The 15,650-nt window shown below is 45.3% G+C and overlaps 1 protein-coding gene across 1 annotated transcript in view; it reads right to left on the bottom strand.

The window, feature by feature from the left end:
* ANAPC1 (anaphase promoting complex subunit 1) overlaps positions 1–15,650 on the bottom strand; it is a 763,513-nt gene that overhangs the window by 558,183 nt on the left and 189,680 nt on the right. The window contains exons 11-12 of the mRNA XM_086926883.1: positions 7,899–7,989; positions 7,725–7,790 (exon numbers count right to left, since the gene is read on the bottom strand). Coding sequence (XP_086783009.1) covers positions 7,725–7,790; positions 7,899–7,989 — 157 coding nt within the window. The remainder of the gene's footprint in view (positions 1–7,724; positions 7,791–7,898; positions 7,990–15,650) is intronic.

Raw genomic sequence — 15,650 nt, 5'->3', positions numbered from 1 at the left:
CCCATTAGATTCTGGCATAGACTGTGGTCAACAAAGGAGCTTAGCCATTACAGGCAAGATCTGGTAAATGTCATGAACCTGAACCACAATGGCAAGATACCTTGGCTAGCCTTTGTAAAAAAAGAATTGTTTAGGCTTGGTTTTAGCGAGCTTTGGGTGACTCCAGAATTAGGATGTAGCAAGGTACCCCGGAAAAGACTAGTGGAAGTGTACAAGGAACAAAAACTCACATCTCACATGACTGCACTTAGCACCGGCACCCTTACTCACTGTTTTACTCAATCCAAAAATTCATATAAGTTTGAAACTTTCTTGGATTTTATATACCCAACCTTGGCAAGGAAGTTGTTTTTACAGTGGCGGTTTGGCTCCCTGCCAATCAAATCCTTTACTAGTAAATGGACCAATGGGGGGGATAAGTTATGCCCCAGTTGCAATCTGTGCGATGAGGACGAAATCCATGTTCTGTTTTTCTGCCCCACCTATAAATCCTCAAGGAAATATTGGTTGGTGCCCTTATGCAGGAACATGGCTATAAGGAACTGTCTGTCATCCTACAGAATACTGAAATCTGACTCTTCCCCCCATATTGTATTTGCAGTTTCCAAATTTCTCCTTGCCATGTGGCGTAAGAGGTCCAAGCTGATTAAGGATAATCTAACATAGATTGAATTTCCTGCCACTGTCTTATTGTTATTTACGGCTTCCGTTGTTAACGTCCTTACCATAATGTCACTTTTACTCCCATGTAATGAATTGTGCTGTTCCCTTTTTTATGTATTTTATTTATTCGTTTTTAAAAATGGATAACAAGTCTCGTTACTTGTATTTTTGTACATTCCAATGATGTTTTTATACTGTTGTATGTACTTGTATGCTTCTTTTATGGCCTAAAAGGCCGAAATAAAGATTTTTGGATTGGATGTCATCCCCATCTCTGTAAGGGGGCACAATCTTACTCAGGTTTCTATTATCATAGGACCTGTCCTTATCCTTAGGGATACTGCTGCCACCAGTGGAATCTAATCCACATAACTTTTGCTCCCTTGCCAAAGCAAGTTTAGTTTGGGCCAGGGCCATCTCTTCCTTTTCAATCTGGAGTTGGACAGCTCTCATCCTAGCCTCATGTTCTCTTCTCTGGGGGGAAGTCATTCCCCTTTGAGATCCCCTAGAGGCATTAGACTTGTTAGATTCCCTGGAAGGAGATCTAACCCTTCTATTGCCAGGGTTAAGTCTACTATTGGGCCTGGAAAGGTGGACACCTTCTCCATTTCCATGTAGGCTTAAGTTGGCCTGATTCAGTATTCTAACTTGAACCTGGTCCTCCTCCCCCTGATCTTCTGACTCATTTCCATCCTCATCCTCGTCTTCCTCTTCAGGATCAACTTCTGGGGCATCAGAATTATCAGGTGGGCTTCCCTCTCCTATCTTACTTGAAGGACCTGTAGCAGATTCCTTCTCAAGATCAGCTTTCTCTAGGATTGCTATGAGGTTAGGGATGGTGGGGTTGTGACCCCTTTTCAGCCCTCTTGCAGTGCACAGGCCACTCAAGTCCTTGTGGCTGAGTTTTCCAAAACTGGATGGTGCTTTGTGAAAGTCACCCACAGGTAGAGAACTGGAGGGTTCACCTGTGCCAGGCATGACTAGTGAGGTGCAAGTGGTGCACTTACCTACACTATTTGTTTTCCGACTGGAACTTCTCTAGAGGTTGTAGTCCGGGTGTGCTAAGCCCTTTGGTCTACAACCACTAAGTTCAGTAGAACTTAAGTATGCTAAGCTCTGTTTATATGTACCTAGGTACTTGATGTGATCTTTCAAATGATATTGTCAAAGATTACAATTGGTAAAACAACAGCAAGCTCAAATCCCAACCGCTGCACACCAATGTGAGAAGTTGGCCTGGTATATGGTGTTCACTGTTCTAGTGAGCACCTAGCACCAGTCCAAACGACCCTTATGGTGGTTGGTTGTAAGTCAACCTTATAGACCAGCTATCCTAATGGTAGCATGGTCAAAAGCAGTCTTAGGCTAAACTCAAGGGGGGATGTGAAGCCAGCTGTTTTACCATATGCGATCCCTTTTAATACCAAATGAAAGGACACCACACAAGTTATATATTATAAAATATATGTATTTATTTCTAGAATAATCCCCTTAACTCCTTATGAGCACAGGAGCACAAGCGTTAAACAAAGAACACAGTATAACATACAATAAGCTGCACAATTATGGATAGGCCGGGTGGCCACTCAAACCATATATTAGGAAAGTGGTATAAGTACCACGTCATGAACAATGAACAAGCCTAGGGCCTTGGGAATCACTGGGCCTACACTGGACTAACGAAGGTTAGGTCGGGAGAGGCCCACAGGATACGGGTGCAGAGTCTATAGGCAACCGCGTTTACCATACAAGTCAATGGTGCGTAAAAATCAGAAAGTTATAGGTTTCGGAGACTTCGACTGGACTAGAACTTAGCCACTTAAAACTAGGACACCAGAGGTGTAATCCCCTATGGGAGCACCGGAGTTAGCTCGTTACCTCACCCACAGGAAGCGGGTGCATAGGTGCCAAAGTGTGTCGGGTTTCGTCGTGAAGTTCTATGGAGCCTGGAGATGAAGATGCTGCAGGCGGCCAGGAGAGAAGAGTCCGGTTGGATCCATGGGTGGATCGAAGATGTAGAGTACCTGAAAGCAGAGGGGACAGAGTTCAGGTCACTAGCCAGCGACCAGCGAGGAACCAGGTGATGTCGGGTTGCAATCAGGTGATATCGAGGTGTTTGTCTCCGCTGCCACGTGGACCAGGAAGGAGCGAGGATGACCAGCTGGTGAACACTAGCTGTCCCACGAAGGCTCTTGCTGTCGGCGGGGTCGGTACTCGATTCGGAGTCACCAAGCCTTGGCAAAGGCAACCCACGCAGGATTCGAAGATGTCTTCTTGATCGGACCGGAAGGGTCAGATCGATGGCTCCTTTTCAGGGGAGCTGGGGCCAGTCTGGAGCAACCAGACCAGCAGTGTAGTTTCGGTCTTTCGTCGTCACAGAGGCAACTAGCCAACGGGCAAGCGACCGGACAACGCGTTGAGCAGGAAAAGTGCAAAAGGGCCCCACGCAGCACTCTGAGAGTGTGGAGAGGTGATCTTTGGAGCACAGGCTGCTCGGAGCTGGGGCTTCTCAAACCCCAAGGCACAGCGTCGAGGGAGCTTCGGGGGCTGCACTGGAAGCACTTTGTTGACTTTTCAAGATGGCCGGTCCCACGTCTCTAGTTGCCTCCACGGGTCTAAGCTTTGCTAGGACTGTGGATCGGGCTGTTGGAAGTCTGGGAGTCCAGGTCTTGTCGGTCCCTGTCGTTCGAGCTCCGGCGGGAGCAACAGCAAAGAAAGTCTTGTTGCGCTGATGGTGCCTGCTTGCACAGGGTGGCCACTCCTTGACCACAAGGGAGATTTTTCAGTCTTCTACGTTGAGTAGGATGTCGAAGGGTCCAGAGTTTCGTTTCAAAGTTTCAGTCAGGATGATCTAAATTGCATTGGCACAGCTCCTACCTTTATTCCAAATCAAGGGGCTGGATCATCTGCTAGGTCCCTCCTATGGGTGGGACCCAGGAAGGGGGTGGTTACACCCCTTTCCCTTTGTCCAGGTTCGCGCCAGAGCTGGGGCTGGAGTGCCCCAGCACCGGTTTGAACTGGACTATGCATGGGGTGCCTTGTGCGCCCCAGGCAGTATCTAGTTTCATTCAACCCTCCCTGCTACAATCCACTATCTCCTGTCTGGGGTGGTGTAACACCTCCCTGTGACAGGATACCATTTGTCCAGGCCTCCCCTGCCGGAGCTTTGTTCAGCAGCAGGAGGCCAGACTTGTGTCTGTGGCAGCAGCATCCATTTTGTGATGCTGGGGCTCTGGTTAGATTTAACCGCGTTTAAGCAAAGTAACATGTCTTCTCCCTCTAGAAGGGTGGAATGCTACCCCCGTCATCAGAACTGGCGTGGGGGTAGTATTCCAAAGCGTATGACACCTTACACAACATGTTTTGATAAAGCCAAACCAAAGTTAGTAAGTAACTGCAAGGATTATAATGCACTTAAGAGTATATGGTATGGCAATATCCCGATACAGCTAAGGGAGTTGGTCCCGACAGCTGCAGACAGGCTCAGCTCATGCTAGAGCACCATCTCACATAAAACCAAGCACTCTGCCTCCAGGATTGATAAGACCTGCCATAGGAGTGACTTATAGGTGCATATGTGTCCAGATATAGGTGTAGATATAGGTATACTATATCTAAGCAAGGGGTGATTACACCACCTTGCCCCAGCTGAGTGATCAGCCAGTTGTGTCAGTTTGGATAGCCAGCCAGGGGTGGCAAAAGATATGCTGCTGCCCCTGGTAGGCCTTGGATGCACCTATGCCCTGGGTACCTATAGTACACTGTACAGGGGCTGATAAGGTGACCCAATACCCAATTGGAGATGTACCTAGGGTACATGGAGTCCATTTTACAGAGAGAGCAGATAGTTGGCCTGCGACCCTGCTAATCGGGGCCCCAGGCTAAGTCGAAAACCAGCTAAACACTAGGCAAAAAATCTGGGGTAACCATAGTCAGGTATTCACCTTCCTACAGCATGTAAGCCTTTAAAGGCCAACAAGAAAGCATGGTGCCATGTACCTTTTGTGGCACACGAATTATGGACTTGGAGAACTAGCTTTGTTTAAATAATCTGATAGTCCCAGTCTAGACAGAGGGTGACAAAGAACCTAGAGACTCAAAACTCTAAGTTTGAGGACCGACAGTTTTGAAAATCGCCAGCTATAATGTCCACTTAATTCTCAGGTCATGCGAACATCTTTCTTCATGATTACTCTTCCACAATAGAAGGATATAAACAATAATGATGGGTCAAGTCTTCAGAGCAGATGCTTCAATGGAATTGTAACACTGCTAAACAATGTTCTCTTACTAATAAGGAATAGGTCTTGGTGAGCCTACAGATCAGCAATCCAGTCATTTATTCGAAGATATAAGTGTGGTATTAGTTGTAAGTTGCTTACTGAAAACAGGTTCCTCTGCATAAAGCATAATAAACAGGGCTGTTATTGTCCACAACAGTGGTTTTCAACCTGCGGTCCAGTGACCCCAAAAGGAACTTGAAATTGAAGTCTAAAACTTATGGTGGTAGCCTCACATTGATTCATGGGGTGGTGCAACTGCATCTAGCAGCAAAAATTATGGACAATGGGTTAACTTCATTGAATTTAGAAAATCTCCAACCTTTCCATTAGAATAAAAAAAATTATCCACACAAGTCAAAAGATTAGGAACCACTGGTCTACAGTATTTCCGTCTCTCAAAAGACATCCAGCATACAAAGAATTCTGCAAATGGCCAGAGACAAAGCTTCTAGGCCTCATGTGAGAGCAGACACAAACGTAACCCCTACTGTACCACATAACTCTGAAGCTGTTGAAATTGACTAACACCTTCTTTCTAGAGGCTTGAATATGGGAAGACTTAGTGACACTGCTATGAAGCCAAAGATGTCAGTGTTGAGTTGCTATTTGCTTGACTTGCAAAATGAGCTCTCACAGTCTCTCTTCACCTGTGATATTATGGTTTACTGATTTCAGCATCTCAAGATCAGTAATGAAAATACTGTGTTGCTAAGCAATATCTTACAGAAGCGGTGCACTTTTAGTTGGAAACAAAAGTTCAAGAAGGGAGTGAGAGAGGATGAGCCAAGCACACAGAAAATAGTAAGGGTAATGTATGGCATTCTGAAGCAAATTTAGCGCTCTATACCGAGTCGTCTCCAATCTATTCATGTTTTGTGAAACCATACTCCTATAAAAGGCCCAACAGTTCCTCATTTTGTTAGTTCCGGAGACAATGGTGAGTGTCCTTTAAACCTCTTGCTGAGGATATACGAGGTGTGTTCTCTCGAATGCAAATTTCATGAGAGAATAAATACTCTGATATAATCTTCAATGTAGGGTGCTGGGATTATTTCAGTGAACATCACCTGAGGCAAGAGGCTAACCATAAAAGACTTGGAGATCTTTTGAATCCAGATGGGGTGATTGACTTCACCCAACTCCGCTGTGGCTATGGCTTGCCTAGTGAGGCATACTGGCAATATATCGCCCTGAGGCACTGGGTCTCACAGCCCCAAATTCGCCCACACGCTAGTCGTCTGCTGACATATTTTGAAAAATGGCTTATTACCTGCTAATCGGACCAACGCTTGCTCTTGGACAAATACTTACTTCCTCCTCACACCGGTACAACACACCAAATCCCCAGTGCAGCATAGGTAGGAATCTGAACATGAGCTTGAATTTTCACTTAAGGAATTGCAAGATATTATCCACAGAGCTAGGGCTTCTTCACGCAGCACCGCAGGCAATGAAATGTTTCTTACAATAGCCCACTATTGGTATTATACCCCCAGTCAGGTGGCCCGTTGGAAGCCAGGAAGGGACCCTCAGTGCCGGTGTCACTGCAGTCAGGAAGGCACACTTACACACCTGCTGTGGCAATGCCCGATGACTGAGCAATTTTGGGTGGCAATTCTGTCTCATATTGACAACACGTATGGCACAGAATTACCCAGGTTCCTTAGCTACATATTACTAGGATTGCCAAATGCAATGACCTACCCTTTAAAATCTTGTTTGGTAGAGCCCTCACTTTGTCTTTGGGGTCTGCTAAACGGATCCTGCTGTCCCGCTGAGATACCGAAACTGCCCTGTCTAGACTGGCTGCATTAATTATGGGACATTGTCGGTGTGGAGAAACTGATGGCGAGTGTCACACACACGCTACCACATTTTGACAAAAAAATGGGCCTCCACTTTAAAACTTTTAGCCACCATGTTTGTCAAACTAACTTGCCCGATGTTCTTGCAGGCTCTTCGCCTCACTCAGTAAGTTCAGGCAAATGCATAATCTATCTACTGTTAATGTATATTGTGCCCACGCAGGAGTCACTCTACCATCTAGCGATGTCATTTACTTAAACTGTTGAGTATCTACTTCTATTTATAATTTCTTAATATTTTCTCTGTTCTCCATCGTCCCTTCTCATTTCTATTCCTCTCATGATGGTTTATCATTTCCAAACTGGCCTGTGGACGCAGGTGGGTGCTGTTCTTCTCACTCTTCAAATCAATAAAAAAGATGTAAACCTTAATATCATCTGAGCCACCATAAAGGTGATGCCTAAAACGATTATTCCAGAGAACACAATGCTTTTATAGGCCCTAAAACTAGATTTATTTTCTTGATCAACCCATTTTAGAGCCAGTAAAAAGGGAAGTGATGGCCATTTCTTCTTATCTACTATCTTACGAAAGACCAGAACATCATTTGCTAACGATTTGCTATAAATTCTTCAATGTAATGAGTGGGATGTATTTAAGATGCCATATAGAGTAATATTTTAATAGCCTTAAATAAAATAAATCCTGCATCGTGTCGTTTAGATGTCTAAATTTTATTTTGCACAAATGAGGTTAAATCCATGTATACTGTGGGCATTATCGTGAGAAATAAAAAGGGTATCAGTCACAAAAGAAGGAAACACCTTCTGTTATCTTGTTACTGGCCCCATTGGATGTAATAAGGCACTATTAATGATGCCTATAATCAACTAACATTGACCTCAACCCATCTAATATGCAGCTAACGAGCTACACTTAGCAATCTGAATTCATGAATAAAAAAGTACATACCCGCACAACTCCAGTGTACAGCACCAGGCTACCACTGCATTCCAAGACCAGAACTGTATCAATGCTCTAAAAAATAATGTAACAAACATGGCCTCAAATTAGTAATCCATTTAGTATAACCATAGCAGTCGATCTCTTATGCTTTTATTTGTTGGTGTGGCTAGTTTGAGTTACCTGAATGGGTGCAGCATCTTTCGCTGGGATGTTAGTGACAGAACCAAAAATTAGCTGAGACTTATCGTTACTTTCTTCAAATTTGACAAACCTAAAACAAAGAAGATATTTCAGCAAAAAAGCCAGCATTTTGGCTTGAATAATCTAAGGTATTTTTGCCCTTGTTGCAATTTTTAATATATTAATAAACACATAAAACAATATTACCACAATAAAACGGGTAACAGTAGGTTTTTCTAATTACCGACGTAACTAACAATCAACACGAGGTACATTCCTCAAATTTACTTTGTGTATGCAGTGACATCAACTGTGTCAAATGTTATTGGACATACATGCATCGGGTTACAAACATTATGTGAATCAATTGTGTTTGAGGATTCAAATTATAGCTATAGTTGTCAACACAACCCTTATCAGAAGAGCTTGTTCTTGAGCAAGAGGAATGAGGATGCCACTGTGCAGATCGAGAAAGTCAGGGAAACTGCACAGGCAACGTTGGATCAGAGCTAAGAGGTTAATAGTGGATTAAGACCTTTCAGTTAACTTCTAGAGAATCCCGAAGCAATGGGAGCATTAACTTTCCTAAAAACCTTATTTTTTTTACTGATCAGTATTAGTATTTATTTTATAAACGTCAGGGGACTCATTCTTTGGCCCTTTATCAAATATTCATATATTCAAGCAACCTCAGCTCCAAAGGCAAAAATTCACAAAGCTTTTCTATGAATAGCTGCGCCTTCCTCTTATCATAGACTAACATTACACCATAACATTCAGGCTGGAATCACAAAGTATAATCAGTGTGTAGTTTCCACAAGGTAAGACGTACTTAAAGAACCCAGTCTTACTCCTGGAAATACATAAGTAGGACACACCAATGCCTGGAGTAAGACATAAGTACTCATAGAAAAGGCTTCCTTAACGGTGTACTTACGAGTACTCTTAAAAGGAACTTTGCCACGAATCTTGCAGTTAAATGTGTAGGTATACATTTAACAACAGTTTTGAAAATAAAAAAGGAGGTTAATTGGCTGTGAAGAATGTGGAGGGTCTGCAACAAGATTGTGGTGCCATATCCTTTCAATCAAGGAATAAAAACAGGTACAGAAGAAAAGAAAAGAAAAACAGCAGACGCCATCTGGGTGAGCACACAAAAAGTAAGAGGAATTATGGTGTATAAGAGAAACTGATTCCAGTGTACAAGGCAGAACCAGGCTTAGTATATGAACAACTTTAAGAGATGGAGCAATATTAATCTTCTTAATATGAAGCTACATTTCTCAATGTTCCAGATAAGAGACAAATGTTTTCAAATGCATACAACAGTGATAAGCAACAATTAAGAAACTGTAACTTTAGAGAAAAGTGTTTAAAGAAAATACGTTTCAAATTTTTAAAAATAGTAGAAGACTCCATTGTGTTACTATTCCAAATGAATACGTGGTGGAAATCCGGACCCACAGAGGCAACTTCAGTGTGTGCAGCTACAGCATTTATTTTTTTAAACAAATGTCCATCCTACTTTTCTGTGCAGCAGACATGCCAACTATTTGTGAAAAGCGTTCTCTGATAAACAAATAAAAACAATTCTTACAACTGATGGGTCTCTCATCTGGAGCAAAAGCAGTTGGAAGCAGTTTGAAGCCATCGATCTTCCATTGCTCGTAAAAAGTCAAAGGGGCTGTTATTCATCTTTCTTTTAATTGAGAAAGTCTAAAGTAAAGGTATTACAGTTAATACTTGTTTGAGGTTCCTGAGAACCTCCACCATTATGGGGTCATCTAAAAAGGTGAGACACAAGCATTTAACTGCCCTGAGATGAGCAGTCACAACTACCACACACTTTGGAACTGAAAGACGTACTGAAGCTTTGGCCTACCTATAAACCTTACTACACTTTCCACTAGGCCACATTAAGGAATGTGATGAGGAAATGAAATCTGGACCATTTCTGGCTTGGCTTAATGCATTTTTCTTGGACAAACCCTGGTAAACTTGGGGTCTTACAACAGCCGAGGCCATTAAAGAAATTCCTAAAAAAATACCCAATGAACCAAGTTTTAAGATCCTAATACCAATGTATGTTTTTATGAAATTCGAAATTTTGATTTGTTGAAAATCAAAAGCTTTCAAAATCCCTAAAGTTTGTATTTTGGTCATACTGATAAAGGTCTGGCATTTGAAAAGAGTGCTCATCATTTACAGACCTCTTAATGCAAAAGCAAGTATATACCTGTGAAATATATATTTTTTTAACTCCATCTCTTTGGAAAAGGTTAAGAATACTTATTTAAAAAAACGGATTACTTTAGTTGTGCACTAGTGAAAAAGCACTTGTAGGAAAGTAGGATCTGTTTTATGGTTGCCTCCACTTTTTGCCTGGTGCTATGCTGTTTCGGATTATTCTGGCTGGGATCCTGCTAACCAGGACCCCAGTCTATGTGCTTTCTCCCTTAAATTGACATGGTGGGTACCTCAGTACATCCCAGATTGGATATTGGTCTACCTCTATAAGTCCCTAGTATATAGTACTGAGGTACCCAGGGCACAGGTACACCAGGGGTCCCCCATGGGCTGAGGCATGTATTATGCAACACATGGGAGACAACTCAAACTGTAACTACAGGTCTGCCATTACAGCCTCTGTAAGCTGGTGCTAGCACCACTTATGACAGATATAGGTGTTCCTATATCTGAGGTCACTGCACTTGAAACCTGTAAGTCACCCCTAAGGCAGGCATTTCAATCCTGAAGGCAGGGTGATCAGTTCCAACTGTATGGGGTGCCCTGCATGAGCAGGACACCCCTACAACCTACGTAGCCCATACTCCTGGGTTGTAAGTGCATCAGCCATTATGATATATAGAGTGGTCACACGTTATTACGCGATGACCATCTCTAAACTGGCTGTAACAAACCCTGTCATGTTTGGTGTCAAACATGTTGGAATCATACCCCCACACCGTAAGCAGTATGTGAGGTATGATTCCACGCACTGTAAAGCTCCTCTGGGAGGCCCTCAGTTTTCCCGGTACCAGTGTTCTAGACCCGGACAGCACAGCATGGCTGCTGCCGACCAAAGACGCGATTCTGCTCTCCTGCTGTGGAGTCAAACTTGAATATAGAAGGCAGAACAATAGGTATCCTGTCACTGGGAGGTGTGACCACCTCCCAGGCAGGGTTTAGTTTATTGGGGCCGGGTGGGACCGCTTGCCAGTTGCAATCAGGCCGCTTGAGGGGCACATTTGGTGCCCTCCTTGCATAGTCCAGTTCAAATCAGCTCAGAGATCCTCCCCACTGTCCGACCCCTCCTCTGGGAGGAACCCCTGAATCGTCCCAACCCTTTCCTTAGGGTACTCAAGGGCTTACCTGTAGGTGGGTCCCTAGATTCCTAGTGGCACTAGATTAATATCAAGACACCACTTCTTCTTCAATCGCCTGAGCACTCTGTACTTCGCTGTGTGGGTACCGAGACTGCAACTGGGAAGATTTCTGCTGTACCTGGTCTCGTCGTCCTGCTCGTCTGCTGCAAAGTCTGTGCCTGTGCTCCATACAGGAACCTTCCAAGACATGTGGACATTCAAGACACCTGAAGTCTCTCCTTTGAAGTGAAGGAGTCACTTCCTTGCATCTGCAGGCACCACAACAGAGCTGACCAGGCTGCTTATCCTGAGCTCCTACGGACTCCGAAAGGTTCAGTAACATAGGTGGTGGTTCGTCACATCCCTCGAGGCCTGCCCCATAGTCTCACTGAGGTTAAGGCTAGAAATCCCTTTTGGAGCCGCAGGAACTGTAACCCTGTGTACCGCACCGACTTGCTGTTGCAAAGGCTTGTTAGCTTCCTAACTCCAAGATCTTCGGGCTCCAAGTAGCCCCAACCTCCAGCATCTCCTGTGACCAAGATCTTCGTCCTAACTGCATAACCTGCACCGTGGGCCAGCACCTTTGGTGAGCTGTTTGAGGTCTTCTTGCTACAGATCCCCTGATTGCTCAGGCCTGCTCTGACTCCCCTGCTGGTGGCTAGTCACCTGAACCTTGCTGGTGCCGACTCTGCACCTTTTTCGCTTTCCACATTGGTTGCAGTTGCCAAGGCTTGTTGGTGCTCCCGAAGGACACCGACCCCTTAAATCTCGACATCCGACGTGGGACACCTCATGAATGGCTCCTGGTCTTCCACAGAGTCGCCTGGTCTGCACAGCGGCATCTCCAAGGTCACGTCAGTTCTCCTGCAACTACCGACATCTGTGGGCATTTATCTTCCGTGCCTCCTGGTAACTCCGGAGAGGCATAAACTCTGTCCCTTCGGCTTGCAGGTACTTCTCATCCTGAACCCACCTTTGGGTTCCATCTGACACTTTCACCTTCTCCAGCAGTAGCATCTTCCTGAAGTCCTCAATGGAGTTCGACTTCAATTTCCGACGTCACTTCACACCTATGCACCCGGCTTCCCTGGTACAGGTATCCTGGTTCCTAGGTTATCCACGGGTGGGGTGGCTCTCCAACCTTCTGTCTTCCACAGGGGTTCTTCAGGGTCAAATGTGAAGGGTCCTTCTTTAAAATTGCAACCACAACTTACCCATTGATTTGTATTGAACCTGCGGTCGTGTTCCCACTCTGCACACGGCCTTCGTGGGGTTTCTGGTTACTTACCTCAGGTGGTTCCCTCGGTCCCTGGCACTTCTAAGTCTTCTGGGTGTAGTCTTGACTTTAGTCGTGTTTCGCATACTACTATTTTAGTATATGGTTTCGTCTCCCATGGCGACCACTGTGTATTCGTGTTACCTGTTTTATTTGCAAAGTATTGAGTGCATTGTATATATATCCGGGCAGGAGATATTTGTATGTGTTAGTGAGTGTCTTATAATAAATACATATTTTATAAATACACTGTGTAGTTCTTTTTCACTTAATCTATACCAATAAGATTATGCTCTGGTAAAACAAGCTGCTTTACACTCCTGGACTAAGCCTGATTAACAAGTTACTTACCTTCGGTAACGCTTTTTCTGGTAGATACAATATCTGCCTGTGGATTCCTCACCTTGTGAATATCCCCTTGCGTCAGCAACATTCGGAACTTCTTTTTGTAGCTTCGCACTGACGTGGACGACGTCACAGAGGCATGGCATCGCGCACGACTCCGCTGACGTCACCTACACCATAATAGGCCCATGCCGGCGTGATGACATCAGTTCCGCCCTTTTTTCCGTGCCTTCGAGGCACACGGACGGGCCGATGACAGTAGAAATATACACAGTACACAAATGTCATGATAACACACACAGTGTGAAGCAAATGCAGGAATGCAATTGAAATAAAACATTTCCTTGACAATGAAAATATTTACATTACAATAAACTCAGGCATAGAAGAATGGACAACGGGAGGCGGGTGGGTCAGTGAGGAATCCACAGGCAGATAGTGTATCTACCAGAAAAAGCGTCACTGAAGGTAAGTAACTTGTTCTTCTGATAGATACATCTGCCAGTGGATTCCTCACCTTGTGAATAGAGTCCCACAGCAGTCCCCACTCCCGGAGGAGGGTGTCCACTCTTCTATACCAGGAAATCCCGGAGGACAGCGCGCGCAAAGTGGCCCTCCCTCCTCACTTCGGTATCTAAACAGTAATGCTTCGCGAAAGTGTGGAGGGAGGCCCAAGTCGCCGCTCTACAAATGTCCTCAACAGGCACACCCCTAGACAAAGCAGATGTAGAAAACTTTGCTCTAGTAGAGGGAGTTCTTATACCCTCTGGAGGGTCCTTACCCGCCAAGGAGTAGCAGTTCTTAATGCAGAGGATAATCCATCTCGAGAGCGTGCACTTGTGCACAGCTCTTCCTTTCCTGCAGCCAGCAAATCCAACAAACAGCTGGTCATCCAACCTGAACTCACTTGTCCTGTCCAGGTAAAAGCTCACCGCCCTCTTAGGCTCCAAGCGGTGAAGTCTCTCCTCCTCCTTGGAAGGGTGAGGGGGAGGATAAAAAGGTAGGGAGGGTAACAGACTGCCCCAGATGGAAAGGAGTCACTACTTTAGGGGGAAAATAAGCCCTGGTACTGAGAACCATTCTTTCAGCATGAATAGATAAAAATGGGGGCTTTGAACTAAGAGCCTGAAGCTCACTTACCCTCCTTGCCGAAGTAATTGCCACTAGAAAAATAGTCTTAAAAGACAAAAGTCTTAAGGGACATTTGTGTAAAGGTTCAAAAGGCAAACCCATCAGGAACGTAAGAACAAGGTTCAAATCTCATTGAGGAACAATAAAAGGAGTAGGAGGAAATTTATTGGTTAGGCCCTTAATAAATCACAATACAATAGGAGATTTAAACAAAGAGGGCTGATCCAGCAAACAAAGGAAAGTCGATAAGGCCGACAAATAACCTTTGATAGTTGCCACCGCAAAACCCTGCTGGGTCAAGGAAAGTGCAAATTGAAGTATATTGGACAAACGAGACCTTAAAGGTTCAATAGACCTCTCCCCACACCAAGCAACAAATTTATACCATCTATAAGAATAAATAGAATTGGTGGAGTCACGCCTGGCCGATAAGATGACATCCACCACATCGTGTGGGAGAGAAAAGGAAATCAGGTTGACCCGCTCAATCTCCAGGCATGAAGGTGTAAGGTCTGGAGGTGGGGGTGTAGAACCTGCCCCTCCATCTCTGAGAGGAGATCTGCCCTGTGAGGGAGACAGAGCGGAGGGCACGAGGAGAGGTGGAGAAGATCTGTGTACCACACCCTTCTTGGCCAATCCGGGGCGATCAAAATAACTTGGGCCCGGTCTTAGCGAATTTTCCTCAGAACCAGAGGAATCAAGGGTATGGGAGGAAACGCGTAAAGGAGTTGCGAGTCCCAACTCAACTGAAACGCATCCCCCAAGGCTCCCAGCATCGGAAACTGGAGGCTGCAGAATGACGGGCAGTGAGCATTCTCGCGAGTGGCGAACAGGTCCACCTGAGGAGTTCCCCACGTCCGAAAGACGTGATGAACTACCTCTGGATGGAGCCTCCACTCGTGGTCGGCAGAGAACTGCCGACAGACTGTCTGCACGAACGTTCAGAACCCCGGCCAGATGATTTGCCATCAGACAAATCTGATGGTCCTGAACCTAGGACCAAAGTCACAGAGCCTCTCTGCAGAGTTGATGCGACCCTTCTGCTCCCTGCTTGTTGACATACCACATCGCGGTCGTGTTGTCCGTCAGGACTTGAACTGACTGACCGCGAAGGGAAGGGAGGAAGGCCTTGAGTGCCAGACGTATCGCACGCAATTCTAGAAGGTGGATGTGAAGCAACCTTTCCTCTGGAGACCAAAGACCTTTCACCTCCAGATCCCCCAGATGAGCACCCCACCCTAGAGTGGATGCATCCGTTATCACTGTGGCCACCGATGGAGGTAGTTGAAAAGGCTTTCCTTGTGACAGATTGCCTTCCACGCTCCACCACGACAGATCCGCCGCAGTTTCTCTGGAGATCCTGACTGACTCCCTGAGATCTCCGCTGTGCTGATACCACTGCCTGCGGAGGCACCACTGGAGTGCCCTCATTTGCCAGCGTACATGGTTGACCAACAGAATGCAAGAAGCCATCAGACCGAGCAGGCGAAGGACCTTCAGGACTGGAACGACTGCTCCACTGTAAAATAAAGGAATCCTTTCCTGTATGTCGCAAATCCTTTGAGGAGGAAGGAACGCACGACACACAGTAGTGTCCAGTACCGCACCTATGAACAGGTTGCGCTGGGAGGGCAC

Source organism: Lissotriton vulgaris, chromosome 6 (assembly GCF_964263255.1).
Source record: "Lissotriton vulgaris chromosome 6, aLisVul1.2, whole genome shotgun sequence".
In the NCBI taxonomy this organism is placed as follows: Eukaryota; Metazoa; Chordata; class Amphibia; order Caudata; family Salamandridae; genus Lissotriton; species Lissotriton vulgaris.
Note: the sequence above shows the minus strand (reverse complement) of the source record. Positions and strands in the feature narration are given on the sequence as shown.